The sequence below is a fragment of the Urocampus carinirostris genome, chromosome 10 (genome assembly GCF_059441175.1).
Source record: "Urocampus carinirostris isolate Australia breed hairy pipefish chromosome 10, RoL_Ucar_1.0, whole genome shotgun sequence".
Classification (NCBI taxonomy): Eukaryota; Metazoa; Chordata; class Actinopteri; order Syngnathiformes; family Syngnathidae; genus Urocampus; species Urocampus carinirostris.
Window position 1 is genome coordinate 30,092,058 of NC_142358.1, and position 18,772 is coordinate 30,110,829.

At 38.9% G+C, this 18,772-nt stretch overlaps 1 protein-coding gene and 1 non-coding gene across 3 annotated transcripts; one reads left to right on the forward strand and one right to left on the reverse strand.

Moving 5' to 3' along the window:
• Nucleotides 1-2,077: 2,077 nt before the first annotated feature.
• Nucleotides 2,078-2,209, forward strand: LOC148358645 (small nucleolar RNA SNORA15). Its single transcript, XR_015851621.1, has one exon. It is a non-coding gene; the product is annotated as a small nucleolar RNA SNORA15 (small nucleolar RNA).
• Nucleotides 2,210-4,188: 1,979 nt separating this feature from the next.
• LOC148358646 (phosphorylase b kinase gamma catalytic chain, skeletal muscle/heart isoform-like) lies at nt 4,189-16,915 on the reverse strand. Of its 2 annotated transcripts, none has more exons than XM_088346172.1 (10): nt 16,771-16,896; nt 14,425-14,562; nt 11,893-12,071; nt 11,744-11,798; nt 11,601-11,666; nt 11,357-11,520; nt 9,248-9,338; nt 8,885-9,038; nt 6,268-6,393; nt 4,189-5,146 (listed from the first exon to the last, which is right to left on the reverse strand). In XM_088346172.1, exons 2-10 carry the CDS (start codon nt 14,505-14,507, stop codon nt 4,880-4,882), a joined length of 1,185 nt encoding a protein of 394 aa, XP_088202298.1. In that variant the 5' UTR covers nt 14,508-14,562; nt 16,771-16,896; the 3' UTR covers nt 4,189-4,879. The 2 variants fall into 2 exon arrangements, with proteins under 2 accessions (XP_088202298.1, XP_088202297.1); XM_088346171.1 differs by having other exon boundaries at nt 4,205-5,146; nt 14,425-14,549; nt 16,771-16,915.
• Between the last annotated feature and the right edge of the window lie 1,857 nt (nt 16,916-18,772).

The window sequence follows — 18,772 nt, forward strand, 5'->3', positions numbered from 1 at the left end:
CTAAACATGATATATATACAAGAAATCATTTGACACGCGAACTCTCAATAATGATAATATAATAGATTTAAAAGAATAAAAAGAATAGAGTAGTGGAACTGAGCAAGCATGTTGATAAGAGAGTACTCGGTTGGTTTGGAGACATGGAGAGGATGGATGAGGAGCGAATGTTGAAGAGGATCTACAGAGCAGAAGTCAATGGAAGGAGACCAAGAGGAAGGTCGCGATTGACGTGGATGGATGGTGTTATGAGTGCACAGCAGGAAAGAGGTCTAAATATAATGGAAGCTAGAGCTCTTGTTGGTGATAGAAAGGAGTGGAGAGGTGTTGTGAAAGTATAGTGGGATGTTTAAACATGTTCTAAGGGATGGGGGGGAGGCACCCGCATGATGCCGCAGGGATAAACCAGTGAAAGCCGTAGGGCCCTGCTGTTGAACAAAAGAGTGTGTTATGTCACCCTGACCCGAATGACATGGCCGCTTTCTGGTGTCCCATTTCATCTGGAGGGACGAAAGCATGACCGACTCGGGTGCCGAGGTGCCTAACTTGTTTGGGTGTTTGGGCAATTGGGTTGGCCATGGTCCAAAAATGTTTGTGTTATTATGCTATTTATTTCCCTTTTATTTTCTCTGTTATTGTATGTGTGTGTCTTGCTGTCGGTCAACCCTCTTGAGGGATGTGACCAAGGTAGATAGATAGATAATTATATAGAATAGTTTAAAAGAAAGAATATGTAAATAACAAGACTTGAGTAGAATAGGTAGGAGGAACGCCGTTGGGATAATAATGCCATACATAATTACCTAAATCAATTCCCGTGTATAATTTCTTATACACGCAACAAATTTTAAGTCAAACACAAAGAATCGCAGAAAAAGAGCGCCGGCTCTTGTTTTAGGGGGAGCCAAGGCTCATTTAGGCATTACGTTCACGAAAGACGCTTATCTCCCCAGCATGGACTCCGGGACAGAGCACTAAGCAGAGGGGCGAAATCGAGGAAACGGACACACGCGCTGTTATAAAGACGCCGTATGAGGTTTGTGTAATGTTGATAAAATAGGGAATATATGTTTATATTCAACATAAATAATATAAAATCCCAAGTTACCATATTCGAGATTACGTTAGCCTAGAATAAATTAGCTTTAGCCTGCTAGCAATTGTTCCTCGTGCTTCGACCCAGCCTCATGTTAATGGTGAGCTTTATGTAGTTAATGCTGGTCAGGATAGTATCAGTGTAAGTGCAAGGAAATACAAATCTAAATTTTTAATGCCTATTTTACATTTTGATATTTTTGCGGTGATGTTGCCGTTTAATACGTGGAGGTCTGCGACGCGTTTAGTTGATAGGGCACGTGGGAAAGTTTCAGGTCTAGCGATCACAACTGGTCAGTCGATGTCTACATACCTTTAAAGTGGGTATTTAAAAAGTGATCCCAAGTACTACGTTAATTTATAGTTTATCTCGAATTTTCGATTTTGTTTTGACATTGATGATTTCATTGGTGTATATGCACACAGCGGAGCCATATCATCTTAGTGAGAGGTGACTAGAGTAAAGAACAGACTCCTATTATTGTCTCTTTCTGGGAGATTGATGCAAAGGAGGGGATTCCCAGCCCCCCTCTTCTAACCCAAACGATGTATCGTAACACATGTTGGAGTCTTTAGGTGACCAAACCACCTAATGGCGATTGCCAAGCAGAGAGACAACCGGTACCAATATTGTAAGGCTTAGATACGACCGAGGTTCGAACCTGCGACCTCCCGGGTCCCGACCCGAGACTTTCCAAACCCACCGAGCTGGATATACAGTAGCTTGTAACCGAGTAATGGTGCATTAGTGTCATCTGCTGGAAACTTGTAACAACAGCAGATTTGCAGGCCGGCTTACATTTTTTAGAACCACTTAAAACGGTGTTCTCAAATTCTACTGTAGAAAAAAATGATATGGATTCTAAATCAATTTTGAGAATTATTTTTAATTTTTGCAACTGATCACAATCCAAGTGAAGTAATAATATAAATGTTGATGAATAACAAGTTATATTATCTAATTGTGACTATCAAGATAACTGCATGGCCGAATTCTGTTCCAACTTTGTGGTGGACTCAGCCAGACACCATGCAAGATCATTTTCTCATGTCTTTTTAATGATAGGTGAAACAAACTTGTTGTTTTACCTAACAAAAAAGAAAGGGAATACATTCTCTCATTTTTAACTTGTTGCATTGTTACTTTTGGTAAAAGTGCTGCCAACACGGAATACTTGATGATTTTCTTGTCTTTCCCTTAACAGGGTTTCATCTTGGGGCTTTGTGGACAGCACTGCTTTCTCACCAGATTTCAACGTTTTCATTCCTCAATATAAGCTCTCCTTAGTCTATAGACCTTCGAGGCTTTTGGAACATATGAAGAAAAAGCAGACAAAAACATGGCATATTTTCAGTCACTCCGCTAGGAATTCACAGGGGAGCCAAGGGGGCGCCAGCCTGCAAACGTTTGGGAACCAAGACTCAGTGCAGTGATTTTCAACCATTGTGCCGCGAGAGATTGGAAGGATATACAGGGAGTGAATTATTAGGCAAATGAGTATTTTGACCACATCATCCTCTTTATGCATGTTGTCTTACTCCAAGCTGTATAGGCTCGAAAGCCTACTACCAATTAAGCATATCAGGTGATGTGCATCTCTGTAATGAGAAGGGGTGTGGTCTAATGACATCAACACCCTATATCAGGTGTGCATAATTATTAGGCAACTTCCTTTCCTTTGGCAAAATGGGTCAGAAGAGGGACTTGACAGGCTCTGAAGAGTCAAACATAGTGAGATATCTTGCAGAGGGATGCAGCACTCTTAAAATTGCCAAGCTTCTGAAGCGTGATCATCGAACAATCAAGCGTTACATTCAAAATAGTCAACAGGGTCGCAAGAAGCGTGTAGAAAAACCAAGGCGCAAAATAACTGCCCGTGAACTGAGAAAAGTCAAGCGTACAACTGCCAAGATGCCACTTGCCACCAGTTTGGCCATATTTCAGAGCTGCAACATCACTGGAGTGCCCAAAAGCACAAGGTGTGCAATACTCAGAGACATGGCCAAGGTAAGAAAGGCTGAAAAACGACCACCACTGAACAAGACACACAAGCTGAAACGTCAAGACTGGGCCAAGACGGATTTTTCTAAGGTTTTATGGACTGATGAAATGAGAGTGAGTCTTGATGGGCCAGATGGATGGGCCCGTGGCTGGATCGGTAAAGGGCAGAGAGCTCCAGTCCGCCTCAGACGCCAGCAAGGTGAAGGTGGGGTACTGGTATGGGCTGGTATCATCAAAGATGAGCTTGTGGGGCCTTTTCGGGTTGAGGATGGACTCGAGCTCAACTCCCAGTCCTACTGCCAGTTTCTGGAAGACACCTTCTTCAAGCAGTGGTACAGGAAGAAGTCCGCATCCTTCAAGAAAAACATGATTTTCATGCAGGACAACGCTCCATCACACGCATCCAAGTACTACACAGCATGGCTGGCAAGAAAGGGTCTAAAAGAAGAAAAACTAATGACATGGCCTCCTTGTTCACCTGATCTGAACCCCATAGAGAACCTGTGGTCCCTCATCAAATGTGAGATTTACAAGGAGGGAAAACAGTACACCTCTCTGAACAGTGTCTGGGAGGCTGTGGTTGCTGCTGCACGCAATATTGATCGTGAACAGATCAAAGCACTGACAGAATCCATGGATGGCAGGCTTTTGAGTGTCCTTGCAAAGAAAGGTGGCTATATTGGTCACTGATTTGTTTTTGTTTTGTTTTTGAATGTCAGAAATGTATATTTGTGAATGTTGAGCTGTTATATTGGTTTCCCTGATGAAAATAAATAATTAAAATGGGTATACATTTGTTTTTTGTTAAGTTGCCTAATAATTATGCACAGTAATAGTCACCTGCACACACAGATATCCTCCTAAAATAGCTAAAACTAAAAGAGCCCCACTCCAACTTCCAAAATATTCAGCTTTGATATTAATGAGACTTTTGGGTTCATTAAGAACATGGTTGTTGTTCAATAATAAAATTAATCCTCAAAAATACAACTTGCCTAATAATTCTGCACTCCCTGTATATATTTGACTCTTTGTAATTAAGGGCTATACAAATAAAAATGACTTGTTGAATCCCATATACATTTTAAGAACATAATAAAGATCAAGAAACTCAATTTGTGTGGATTTCTGTTAACATATTTTTAATTGTAATAAAAGCACCAGGTTGTTTCAGGCATTCATACAACTCTATTGTTAAAACATCATAAGGTCAATCCATATCACATTTTATTAAACATGTGAACATTCACCCATGATGTTATTTTGTTCTTGTCAATGTAGTGTGGTCGATTCTGCATGACAACGTTCAAATTGTATCAGGGTGTGCTACATACAGAACACAATTTTGCTTGTTGAATAAAAGGGAGGGTTATCGTTAAACATTGTATTAATTGCTTTGCACTTGGAAAGAATATTGGGGTGTGTGCTATGAAATTCACACGGTACAATTTGCGTTAATTGAAACTGCTGGCGCGGTTTGACAGCATTGTGTAAACTTAATTTTATTCTGCTATTATCATTTATCTGCAATTAGTCTTTGTCATCAACACCATACCATCATTTTGGGGGAGAAACAACCTGTTATCTGACATATTTCCAAATTGTTGATAAACACAGGAGATGGCGCTATTTTATGTACAAAATATTTTTTTTTGATCCGCATTTTGTAAAGAAGTACCATTAACAATTAATTAAGTGTGCCAACAAGCCAGTTTTCCATCCCTACATCTGTATAGCACGCCCATGGTTTTCACCCCAAATGGTGCCATTAATATCTGTTTGTCACCATATATGTTGGACCGGTTCTTCAGCCTCTGCGGCTATGGATAGCAGTATAGCCTTAGGAGTGTTCTCAAAAAGCGCAGCTCTGTTCTGCGTCTGGCCCTTCTTGACCCAGTGACCGTAAATCTTGAAGGCGCATGCGTCAATGAGCTTGCGCAGGGGTTTCACTGCATACGGGTCACTTTTGATCACCTCCTTGGTGACTGGTTTCACTCTGCGGTAGTTGCAGTATATGCGCATGGTGGCGAGCACGGTGAGACAGATGACCTGGCGGAAAAATGATCATTTAGTGGCTGGTATTGTTTATTTACTAGATTGCATTAGAGCCCTAGTATGTAATATTTGACCACTAGATGACACTGTTGTCTGATGCTGCTACGATGTGCTCTGTCGCCCTGCTTTTCACTTGCAAGATGACAAACAAGGAAGCGACCTCTATGTAAAATACAAATTTCTCAACATTAATATGATACTTCTATTTTGGTAATCAGAGACAGCTTAAAACAAGTTAAATGTAAAACTTTTTGAGACTTTATTGCCTTTTGAAATCCAATTTAAGACCAAGTCGACAAAAAGACAGATATTTCTTGCACACAATACATCATGCCTCAAACACATGAACTGGCACAGCTTTAAGCCATGGCAAAAATTATTTGTGGGACAGCCACTTCTCATTAAAGGTACACTTTCCCATGGATCAAAGTAAACGTCTATGTCCGCAATTGCTGTGTATTGGGGGTAGACCCAAAGCAGCGTCTGCTCTGAAAGGCCCGACTGAAACCACATCACCGTTTTGATAGTTCCGTTATTGTGGTCACCCCAAATTAAATCGGCAAATTATTAAGAATGTGGTAACATTTTAAGACTTTCGAAAAATGAATTTAAGACATTTTAAAGCCAAATAAGGCCTTATTTTTAGAATAATGAATCAATACCTTTTGAGACTTTTCAAGGATCTGCAGGAACCCTGAAATGTAAATAAATGGTCTGCATTTGTAGAGCGCCTTTCAAGTCAAAGAAGTCCTCCCAAAGCTCTTTACAATGTGCTTCACACTTTTCCCTTTTACACACTAACCAATAGCAGCGTCAGCTATGCAAGGCAACTACCTGCTATCGGGGGCAATAGGAATTCAGTGTCTTGACCAAAGACACTTCGACATATAACACGGAGGAGCCGGGAATCGAACCCGCGACCTCTTGATCTCAAGACTGACCCAATGCCGCCCCAAAATCAATGTTTTTTTACTGAATGAAAGTTCTATTGCACCACCAGGAAGCACTAAATATAACACACTGTTCCTCTAAATAATGTGACCGTTTCCTATGATGGATTTAACAGCATGGATCAGATTCCTCTTTTTATAGATTTAATGCCCTTTTCACCTTACCTTGAACTTCCTGTACGGGCTCAGTTGTCGGACTTCGTTTACCACGTACTGGGAGAAGAACGAATGGTTGAGCACATCAGCAGCTTTGTAGCGTTGCCTCGGGTCCACAACAAGCATCCGAGAGATCTGAGGAAACATTAAAATGAATGAGGTTTTACTGTAGGGCTATGTTGTTAAATCCAGGGCCAGTGGGGAAATTGATCCAGGAAGACAGTCTGAGGCCCCTGTCTTTATTTAAAAGTTTAAAGGGACAGTGTGTATTAACCCCGTGTTAAAAAAAACAGTTTAAACCAATATTAACTAAAAAATAAACAAAAAATACGGTAGAAAAGTGGATGTTTTAAAATACTTGTGGGTCGAGAAATTAGCATTTATTTCACATAACATGAGCCTCATATAGCCTGAAAAAATTTTCCGGCCTCTTGCTGCTACAAGTACCTATAAAACCAGGTGAGGTTTACCAAAACAATTAAGAGAAAAATGGAGCAATTTGGTGACTGAGTCTCTGTATATTGTATTCTTCCTTGTGCTTTTTAGCGTTAGTTATCAGTTACACTAAGCAATACGCGAGGTCAAATAATAAACACTGTCCCTTTAATGCAAGTGCAGCCCATGCAAATTATGGATTCATTTATTACTGATTGAATGACATCATATCAATTATTGACACATAAAAAAAGTAATCCTATTTTGTGTATTTAAAAAAAAAATTCAAAACATTGAAATGTTTTTTATCAGAGGTTGCAAAACATCTTACTCAAGTAAAAGCGCTGTTTATTCAGAATAATGACTAAGTAGAAGTAAATTTAGTCATCCAAATAATTACTTGAGTAAAAGTAAAGTGCTTTGTGAAAAATCTACTCACTAAGCAATTGTAGCAACGTCTTATTATTATTTTTTTTTAAACAACCAATCAGATCATCAAATCATGGCTCAATTCCTCCCAATCAATGATATATTACAACTCAGTGTAATTGTAAGGGTGTTTGGGTAAACCCCCTGTGGATTAAAAAATATACGGTGTATATGTGAGGCTACAACTGTATACATTGCGCATCCGTGGTTTGCCGTGATGTGCTGTAAGGCCTTCTCTACTGGTGTTTAAAATATCTGAATCACGTGACGTTAATTACATTTTTGTCTATCAATACTTATTAAACAATTCCAAATTGTCTGTCAGCTTCCTTTCATTGCTTTCCCCCTGTTTATACTGCTTTCATATAAAGCATTTAACATCAGCCTATAGTTGTTGCTAGGCACAGAAATCTACCCTGAGGCCTGCAGAAGAGGACCTGCAAGCTCTCATGAGACTAGACAAGTGAGAATGAAACTGTTGATTTAGCCAATCAGATTCTGAGTCAGTTCAAATGAGGATTCTGAAATGGCCGAGCGAAACGTTCACTTTCACTAACATAGGGGGCGGTAATTCACCAAGACGGTCGCACCAAGAGCTTTTCAACAAGAAAATATGCGGTTGTGTTGATTTAATAGCGAAAGGTTGGACAATTCCAAAATGGGGAAGCCTTCCGAACGCAGGATAAAGATTTGTTGCCACTTTTAGCCTTCAGGTAATGTCTTAAGCCCAACCAGACCTGAATTTAAGGGCTGTTCAGGCCTAAAATGTTAATCAATTTCAATCAATACGTTCTGGTCTGGCTGGGCTTCTCCCTCGCTGACTTTTTTTACTATCAATATATCATTGTTGTTACATTTATACAGTCTTGCTTAACTTGGATTTTGTAACAGGCTATCGCATCGTTTCCCCTGTTCCTAGTGAAAGCAAAGGTGTAAATTCCACGGCACACCACTGCTGCGCATACAGTACAGTAAAAAAGAATATTTCTAACCCTGCCCACAAGTACCACCTGGTCGTCTTTTGTGTCACTGGTTAAATCTTAATGAAAGAAAGGAGGTCTCTTACAAAATTGCGCCTTAGCAGAGAAAGACAGACGCGTACTTACGTGGAGGGGATACAAGTAACAGGTTCAATGTAGCCTAATTTAGCCAAGTAAAAGTACAGTTTATTCACAAATCTATTCAAGTATAAGTAAAGTGTATAGTGATTTAAAACTACTCCTAGAAGTAAAAAAACAATGTCCCTAATCTTACTCAAGTAAATTTAACGGAGTAGATGTAATTCGTTACTACCCACCTCTCGTCACTTTGAGTCCCCGTGTTTGTATTCTTCCTTGTGATTTGCAGCATTTGTTTTCTGTTGTACTACACAATACAGTGACATCTAGTGGTTCACTTTTTCACAAACACTGCTTTAACTCAACCTTCCAATTATTAAATGGGAAAGAAAAGAAAATAAGACCTACGGAGGCCTACGGAGGCATGGAGGCCGTTTTGGAACATATTTTAGAAGCTGATAGATTTAGTCACATGAAGAACACTGTTAACTTTTGTGTTTCTTTTCACTTTTAAGGAATTTTGAAACCTATTGCGGGATTCCTTTTTTAATTTTCTTTTCAAAAACCTAATTCAACCTAACCTTAACAAGACCTAAACTCCGGCGCCCCCCAAGTAAATTGAGTTTAAGACCCCTGCTGTAGGGTGATTTACATGAAACGGATGATATAATTCATAGACAGAAAGGAGGAAAAAAGCAACTGACCAGATCTTTGACCGTGTCAGAACGGTCATCCCATTCAGGGGATGAGAAGTTGTAATCTCCCTTTAAAATCATACGCAGCATCAGCATCTGCTTCCTGTGCCAGAATGGCGGGGAGCCCGCCAGCAGCGTATACATGATCACTCCCGCACTCCATCTGCACAAAGAATAAAGCCAGAGGGCATGCACCAGAGCAGAATGGATTTTAGGACAGCAGGAGTTTTTTTTGTATCACTTCCACGAGTGCATGTGAATTAGACTTGAAGAGCAGAAGTCGAACAATCCACCAGCATAGACATCCTAAATATCAGCAAATGCACTAAGTGTATTTGACAACTCTGTTTTTTTTTCTTAGCTTGAACTCACATGTCTACTGCAGTTCCGTATCCAACATGGCCAGGGTCCATGGAGCACTGGATGATCTCAGGGGCAAGATAAACAGGTGTTCCGCACACCTCTGCATGGGAGCAAAACTGTTTTAGCTTCAAACTTTTTTAAAGACCCAAGGATTTATTTGCATGCGGTAATAGTGAGCGTCTTCCCTGCTGTATATAAATGTCATTAATGGATAACAATTTATAGACTAAGTATTATTCTAGTTTTAGTGTGTGTATAACCAACGTGAGAAAATGTCTTATTAAAAAAAATCAGATTTGTATGGAAATTGTACAAAGGAGCAGCTCTCAACCATTTTTCAATGAATGTGAAATGTATACTTTTAGCAAAGTACACCATAACCAGGCCATATACTTATTTGGGGGGGATAAACCAAAAATGTATAAAATACAGTGTTTCATATTGTTTAAAAAAGAGATATTTATATAGTGCATTTCTTCAACTGAAAGTAAAAAACCTAAACATAGAATATTTTAAAAAAAACAATTATTCAAAAACAATTCCCCAACTCAATTTAACTTACTGATCAGTTTAGTTAGTTAAGTAGACAATCAAAATAAGGTGAGAAGACACCAATTGATTTTGAACTTGCAAGGAGAACAGGAGAGGACTCTACTAAACCCTCAAAAGGATTGCCCGACCCTAGATCTTTTTGACATATTGCCGTATTTCAAACTTTTAGATAAAAAACAAACAAAAAAGAAACTCAAAATATTTTCGAAGAATCAACATGTTAAACACAATTGGGAAGAAACCAAATTTGTTAAATATTTGAAATTATGCTTATACATAATAAAATTGAAAAGTGGGTGTTGCAAAAACTTCGGCTCCCATTTGAGTTGACACTTTCAACCAACTCCTTTAGCTGCGATCAAAGTCACAAGTCTTTTGGGGTGTAAATATAAAAGTTCTGCACATCTTGAAACAGAAACATTAGCCCATTCGTCCTTACTGAACGATCCAAGTTCTTTAAGAATTGATAGTGATCCTTTGTGCACAGCATTTTTCAAATGTTTCAACAAATACGCCATAGGATTGAGGTCCGGACTTTGGCTTTGCTATTCTAACACCTTTACATTGTTAGTTTTAAACCATTCCATTGTAAATTTTGCTTTATGGTTAGAGTCGCTGTCCTGTTGTAAGGTGAACCTACGCCTGGTTCTAAGGGGTCTTGCAGACGATAGCAGATTTTCTGCCAGAATAACCCTGGCTCTATCTATCTTCCCATCGACTAACGATCTTCCCAGTCCTAACTAAATAAAAGAAACAACAGAGCATGATGCTGCCACCACTATGTTTGACAATGAGAATGGTGTTTTAAGGCTGATGTGCCGTGTTACTCTTGCACCAAATGCAACACTTTTCTTTCGGCCAAAAAGTTTAATTTTGGTCTCATCTGACCAGGCACCTTGTGGCTTTTTACAAATGCAAGAAAGGCTCTTTATGGTATTTTTTTATAAAGGGCTATCTTCATTCCACTCTTTCACAGATAGTTGTCTCTTGCACAGAATGTCCGACCTCAGCTGTGAATGCCTATAGGCTATCCAACGTGATCATGGGGCACTTGGTTGCTTCTCTAATAGGTTTTCTTTTGTTTAGGACAAAAGTTAATAGGGATGGCCAGGTCTTGGTAGGGTTGCAGTGGTTTTATGCTCTCTCCATTTTGATATTATATCATGCAGTGCTCCAGGAGATGTGTAAATGTTCTTGTCATATTTCAGTAACCCTTACTGAATCCTGACTGATACATTTATTGTAGCTAGTTCAATAGCCCAACTAAACTTTGAACTGAATCACTTGTTTGACCTCACTTTGCTCTAAGGAAGAGACTTGAGTTTCAAGTTGCATCTCAACCTTTGTAACTTGCAACCGACGTGCAACCACGCTCTGCTCCGATTTTGAACAGCTGCAGGCGCATTTTGACAAGATAACATTTCTACACGACAGAGCGCAAACATGCTCAATTAACAAGTCGGCTGTGTTCACGTTTTGGTGTCAGTCAACACTAAACAGTATCATGTTATTATATTTGTCGAGGACAGACAACTATGGTAAAAATGTTTGTTAGTTGGCTCTAACCTTTAAGCTTCTGTCCCTCTTGAATTTGCACAGCAAAGCCAAAGTCTGTGAGTTTGATTTTCATCTGGTCATCCAAAAGGATATTTTCAGGCTTGAGATCTCGATGGACTATGTTCTGGTCGTGAAGAAAGTTGACCACATCCATCAAAGCGCGCATGATATTCCTACAACCGATACACAAAGAACTTGTTGATACATGTTACGGTTAGGTTGCTGTAAAAAGAAGGCAGAATTTTCTGATGACCTTGTCTCCTTCTCACTTAGTGTTACTTTCTCTGTGAGGTAGTCAAAAAGTTCACCCTTTTTCATCCTGGTATAAGAAGACAACATCAAAATAGATCAAAATATGATTATTAATGGAGATTTTTGTTTCTTGTCCATACTCACAGGTCAAAAACCAAGAAGAAGAATACATGGGATTCAAAGCAATCTTTAAGTTGTACTGCAGGGAAAAAGGCCAAGCACAAGCTGAAAATTGCAGAGAATGGGTTGCTCGAACAGCAACAAAGGAGACAGCACATCAAATGGGGTCTTACTAATATTGTCCTGCCCGCAGACTTTTTTGAGGATATCAATCTCCTTCATTGTGGACTCCCTGATCTCCTCGATCTCCTCCGGGGTCATCTTGTCCGAGGGGGTGATGTCGATGATCTTGACGGCATATTCCTGAGATGTCCGTTTATCCACGCAGCGACGCACCACACTGCTCACACCCCTGAACAAAAGGTATTACAGATGTAGTATACAGCCAACTCTTGTAAATGTACAGAATATTGTAAGTGTGAATAATTATAGGGATTCAAGCTGGTAAATCGCTACCTCTAATTTATGCTATTGAGGAGGATCGGGAAAACCTTTGAATTCGCAGACTGCATTGGGTTTAGATAATTGGCAAAAAGGCCTGGTCAGGAGGAAAACATATAGATTTGATGTATTTGGATCGACCAATACAGTATCCAATCTGATACCTCAACCATACAAGAGAAAAGAAAATGTATATCCATTTTTTTCACATATGGCTGCTTCTGTTAAAGATGTATAACAATTTGTTTTGCCTTAGCTGGTACAAAATGCTGCAGCGAGGCTTCTAACTAAGACAAGAAAGTTTGCCCCGATTTTAGCTAACCTGCATTGGCTCCCTCTTAGCTTAAGATGCAATTTTATGGTTCTATTGGTAGTATACAAAATGATGCATGGACTTGCTCCCTCATATCTTTGAGATATAATTTCCTCCTATGTTCCGGTCCGGAGCCTTGGCTCTGAAAATGCTGGTCTACTAGTGATCCCAAGAGCCAAGAAAAGATCCGCAGTTTAGAGAGCGTTCTCCATTCGGGCCCCGGTGCTGTGGAATGCTCTTCCCTCTGATATTCGATCTGCAACCTCAGTGGAAATGTTTAAATCTAAGCTTAAAACACACTTCTACTCTATAGCATATGAATAACCTATATTTTGTGTTGATAATATGTGTATTATTTGCCCTCATGTAGCTTTTAGATCAGGGGATGGTGTCATAATACTGTGTGGTTTGCAATAATCTGTGCAGCCCTTTGAGACTCTTTGTGATTAAGGGCTACACAATTAAACATGGCTTGAGTTGACTTGGTAAACATACGATTCATGAAAAAACTAAACAATAAATTAAAAAGATATGTACTTAACTATTTTTAGAATAGCAGCAACAATATGCATATATAAACATGCAGTCATCTACATGCAAATACTATATTTAATTATTTATCTATTTAGCAAACTAATTTATTATCCCCCTCCCTTTACAGCACTAAATTTGCTAATATGCATTGAAAAACTCAAGTCGTACTATGGCTGGTTCAGAAGTGTTTACTAAATGGTATAAATATTTTGACAAATAAAATAAATACATGATTACAAAAATAGCAAGTACAGAAAAAATAGCCATTGGGGACAAGAGTGGCGCCATATCAACACACTCTTAAATACATATTTTGCCATTTTTACATGTTACCATTATAAAAGGTGTTTCAAAAAATTGAGATCTTTTGAGAATGGACAATTTGACTGTAACCCAAGATATGCTTCAGCATGTTTGGCAGGAGCCAGATTACCGACTGGACATATGCTGCGTCTCCGGCAGTGCGCATATTGAACATTTGTGAAATTATTCACATAATCAACATACTTTTGAATTTCTCATTTTGATGTGTACGACTAAATATTAGGATCTTCACCAGCTCAGTAGCCTAGATGGTAGTGTGCCCGCTTTGAGACTGGGAGGTCGCTGGTTCGCGCCTCGGCCGAGACATACCTAATTGGTATAATGGCGGCGCCCTCTGTTGGCTGCGGCTGCATCGACTCGCTACAACGGGTCAGGTGTATCGACATTTCGTTCTGTGTACATTGTTACAAAGAATGACAATACAAAGGAAATTATTATTATTATTATTATTATTATTATTATTAATAATAATTTTTAATTTATTTTCCATTTAATGTGTACTTTCTGTGATTTATACATATCAAAGGATATCTCAAATGATTTTAAACACTCAGTATTTTTTAACATTTGGCAGGCCGGATTAAACAGCGGGCCGCATGTGGCCTGCGGGCCATAGCTTGCACACACTTGTCATAAAATGTAAGGCATTGGAATTGGGTGTTCAATATTCCTTCAGTAAATGAGAGGCCTAGTTTACAAGATTTCATAAAATAGCAAGTCAAACATGACTTTCTCTATGTCAATTTGTTCCATTTATCATGTCGATGCTTGTACTGGATATCATTTATGTAGAATTTTTGTAATTACTATTTTTCAGCATTCCAAATAAAGAGTAAACCAATTCTATCAGGATTCAATACAGAGAGTTGTTCTACCCAATGCACACAATCCAAATGACTGTTAAACCAACACAGTTGCTTATATAAGAGGGGCACCCTTCAAAAGCAGAGGGGAATGACAATTAGTGCTCTCTTTTTCTGCTCACATGCCTCAAGGGATATATAGAACACCATGGAAATACACGCTTTAGATTTTACTTGCGTTGACTAAAACAATGTTAATGCATTCAAAAATACGCCCGTTTCGAAAATACCTTCCCAGGATTTCCTTGGGCTCATACTTGTCGTAGAACTCATGGGCGCCCACCCAGTCAGGGATCTCATCATCTTTGGTCATGATGGAGTGATCAACAGAAGCGTATTCCTTTAAGCTTCCACTCTACAGAGACAAACTTGTCAGAAATGTTAAAGATCATCACATAATTCTACTGAGTATTTCTTTAAAAGAGCATTCTGGAATAAACATGTATTTAATCTTTTAAACCTAATTTTCAATTTCAATTGTAGCACAGCTGATGTGGGGGTTTTTTCAAGTGAAGGTAAATTTACTAGGTTTTTAATATGTCAACAAGATAAGCAATGACATACCTACGGATCGAAAACATTCCATACACACTGGATTTTTATGGCAAATTTATGCTATCAACAATTTTTACCAATACTATAACTTGAAAATGGCAGCACGGTGGATGAGCGGTTAGCGCGTCCGCGTCACAGTTCTGAGGTCATTAGCCCGAACCTTCTTGTGTGGAGTTTGCATGTTCTACCCGTGCTTGGATGGGTTCCCTCCGGGCACTCCGATCTCCTCCCACATTCCAAAAACATGCATGTAAGGTTTATTGGCTGGACCAAATCGTCCCTAGCTGTGAATGTGCAAGTGAGTTGTCTGTCTGTGTGCCCTGGCAACCAGTTCAGTGTCCCCTGCCCACTGCCCGAAGATGGGTGGGCTGGGCTCCAGCACCCCCGCGACCCTACTGAGAATAAGCGGTACAGATAATGGATGGATAGATAACTTTAAAATATCTTGGAATTTTATGTCCATGTATGACCAGTTCCAATAAGTGGTAGGTGTTTTTCAACCAGTGTGTCTTGGCACACATGTGTGCCACAGGAAATCGCCCAATTTTGTCACAGAAGCATGCCATTGTTCAGTATCTTTACTTTCATTTAGAGATCAGCCTGGTACCTGTATCATTCAAACATAACAGTAGGTAGCGGCAGATTTAAAAAAAAATATCTTGATAAACACATTGTCTGCTCATGTGGTAGTACAGCGAAATATATTTAATAACTTAGTTTGTTTAAAGAGCTGTTTAAGATTGCACTGCACAAAATAATAACGAATCAAATAAAGTAAAATTCATGCACACAATTTTGCTGATTGTATTTATTTTCTAATTCAACTAAAACCAGCAACAAGGGAGTGCAAAATAACCCAAATATCAATATAATGGATACAGGACAAGTGCTTAAATTGGATTGATACAATTGTCCTGGGATCAATACAGTTTCAAATAGCACTAAAATAATGTAGTCAGTGGATTGTAAGATTATCACGGCTCACATTATAACTCACAAATTGGAATCACTTGTATTTACAGTTAGTTTGCACCGCTGACTTTATTTCTTTTATTATTGTACACTGGAAGATATTTTTGTTTTCTTGTTGACATTGTTATTCAGTATTTATATTTTTGTTACATTGCAGATTTTTTTCCACGTTTGACATGGTGAAATGGAAATGGTGCCCTTACTAAACGTATTGAAATCACTTCATTGTTTTGATAGTTCGGTTATTGGGGTCACACGATGTTGCCACAAAGGAAAAAGTTAAATTGTTTAAAAATACAATTGCTAAATGGTACTAAATATTTTTAGTTCAATCAAACATAAATCCTACTAATGTGTTCACATTCTTAAGACACTGAAATTTGAATTAAAAACATTTCAATGCCTATTAAGGCCCTATTTTTGGCTGGCAACCAGTTCAGGGTGTCCCCTGCCCACTGCCCGATGATTGCTGGGATGGGCTCCAGCACCCCCGCGACCCTACTGTGGATAAGCGGTGCAGATGATGGATAGATGGATGCATGAATTCAATGCCTTTGAAGACTTTTCAAGGATCCGCAGGGATGGGCGCCCCCAGGCTGTACTTGCCCAAAACACACCACAGGAATGTAACCCTACGACCCTAATGGTTAAGGGATTCCACCCATTCAATCCATCAACACACCCAATGTATATTTATATGTATTATTAACTGCAACGTAATGTAAATAAATCCATGTAATAAGTACATTTTAGAAATGTTCTCAATCCAGGCATAGCATCGCGTTATGTTCTTAACTAAGATAAGTACTGATTAGTGCAGTTTAAACAAGTAGAATTTTTGTTTTGTCTAGGAAAGTTTAGTACTTACGAACATTAGAACAGACTTAATGAAAGAGAAAAAACCCCAAAAGGAAACTAATATAGAGTACAGTTCAATTTTTAAGAATATTAAAAATAACGCCCCCCGAGTTAGCAAGTTTTAGCTAAGTTCTAAACAATGCTCTCTTGACAAATTGGAATTAACGGAACAAACAAGACGGTCCACTCACCGCTTTCCGCCTCACTCGGTCCCTACTTTTTAAGATTATCCATCACTGAGAGGAAATGGACAAAAATTATCAGACTGCCGGGGGAAACTAACACAACTTTGCGGGGTGGCTGCCATGACAGGAGCTCCAATGTCAAGGCACCCAAAATAAACCGCCAGACTAGTATTGCTTGAAATAAACTTGCCGACTGTCTTATATTACATCTGCACAAATCATTTTAATAACACAACACACTGATACTTTAGCCTTGTTTATAATCGCAGAAAGCCTTGCAAGAAATTGATTACTATAATAAGTATCAACTTGAAGACAAAAACAACCACTTCAGAACTGACTATCTACAAACTATCCATCCATTATCTGCACCGCTTATTCACAGTAGGGTCGCAGGATGTCCCAGCCATCTACGGGCAGGGGACACCCTGAACTGGTTGCCAGTCAGTCGCAGGGCACACAAGGACAGACGACTCACTCGTTCATTTACACCTAGGGACAATTTGGAGTGGCTAATTAACCTGCCATGCATGTTTTTGGAAGGTGGGAGGAAACAGGAGTGCCTGGAGGAAACCCAAACAAGCACGGGGAGAGCATGCAAACTCCACACCGGAAGGTTGGTTGATGGGTTTGAACCCATCACCCCAGAACTGTGCCACAAATACACTAATCACGCAGGGGACATGCCGCCCATCTTTTAACTAAAGATTGGGTTAATTTTTACCTGTCTCGGGTGTGTACAGGTAAATAAAAAGGGTATTTTACCCCGAATTCGTGTTTTTACGTTTGTTGATTTTATTTAATAAGTGTATAAAAAAGTCTAACCATCAATGGTCCAAATTAGTAAGGCATAGGCTACCTGTCAACCCCGAGTTACTAAACACTTTTTTCATTTAAGAAAGTAATATACAGGCACTATATTAATTTAAAGCCATACTTGTTTTAGAGCCGTTTCCAAAAACCCTTTGCTGGTTCCATCGTAACAAATAGGCATTATTTGGGTACCTTCATTTTCGTTGGAAATTCTTACCATGACTGCAAGGCCCTCGTCACACTGTATTTTGATTAATTGAAAATGTATTTCATTTGTGATTATACTGCAGACCAAATTCAATGCCATTGATCACAGAAACAAATCCATATCAAGAAACTGGAAATGACACAACAGTTGAATCTATATATCAAAACATGTAGGAATTTACGTTTTTTTTTAAACATGTTTTTTAAGCGGCAATACATTTTATCCAAAGATTATATTTGTATCTGGTGTCTACATCAATTATTAGTATGTATATGCTACAGCACTATGAATATGGCAAATGATCAACACGAATTATGTTGGAATTTAATGATATGTAATTCAAAATATTTTTCCAGAGTGAAAGGAGTTGAATACTGAATAACAAAAGTACTGTACATTAGAGGCATGGATGGCACCTCTCCTTGCTTACCTACGCAGTAGTTTTACTTAGCAAGAGCCAGTTTTACTCACCTTTAGGTCTAAAATGATCAAGAGATTTAAACATTCTTTGCTACAATATTTCTCTGTATCTTGCATCTATTGCCTTGAGAGACTCTACTGAAATTCTGCAATTCAGTAAAAAAAAAAAATCCTAAAACCCAATTATTTTTAGTAAAATAGAAATTTAACAAGACTACTTAAAACAACCTATGATCGATATAGTAAATAGCTTCAATGATATTCCCCATTTTATTTCAGTACCGAACACGTGAGAGGTCCCCAGTTTAAGACCGGAAGGAAACATTTGTAGGCCTAGTGAAGGATGTGCGCCATCAGGCTATAGTTGCCCAAGACACACCACAGAAAATGGTGACTCTACCATCCAAGTGGTTAAGGGATCCACATAAACAAGAAAAAACAACAGCACAGACCATGATGTTTCAGCCTCTTGCAAATTTCTGACACGGATTCCATCACTAGAAAAAAAGTGAAATGTTTTTCTTGGCAACTTGAGTATTAGTGCTTTTATTAAAGGAATTGAGACGA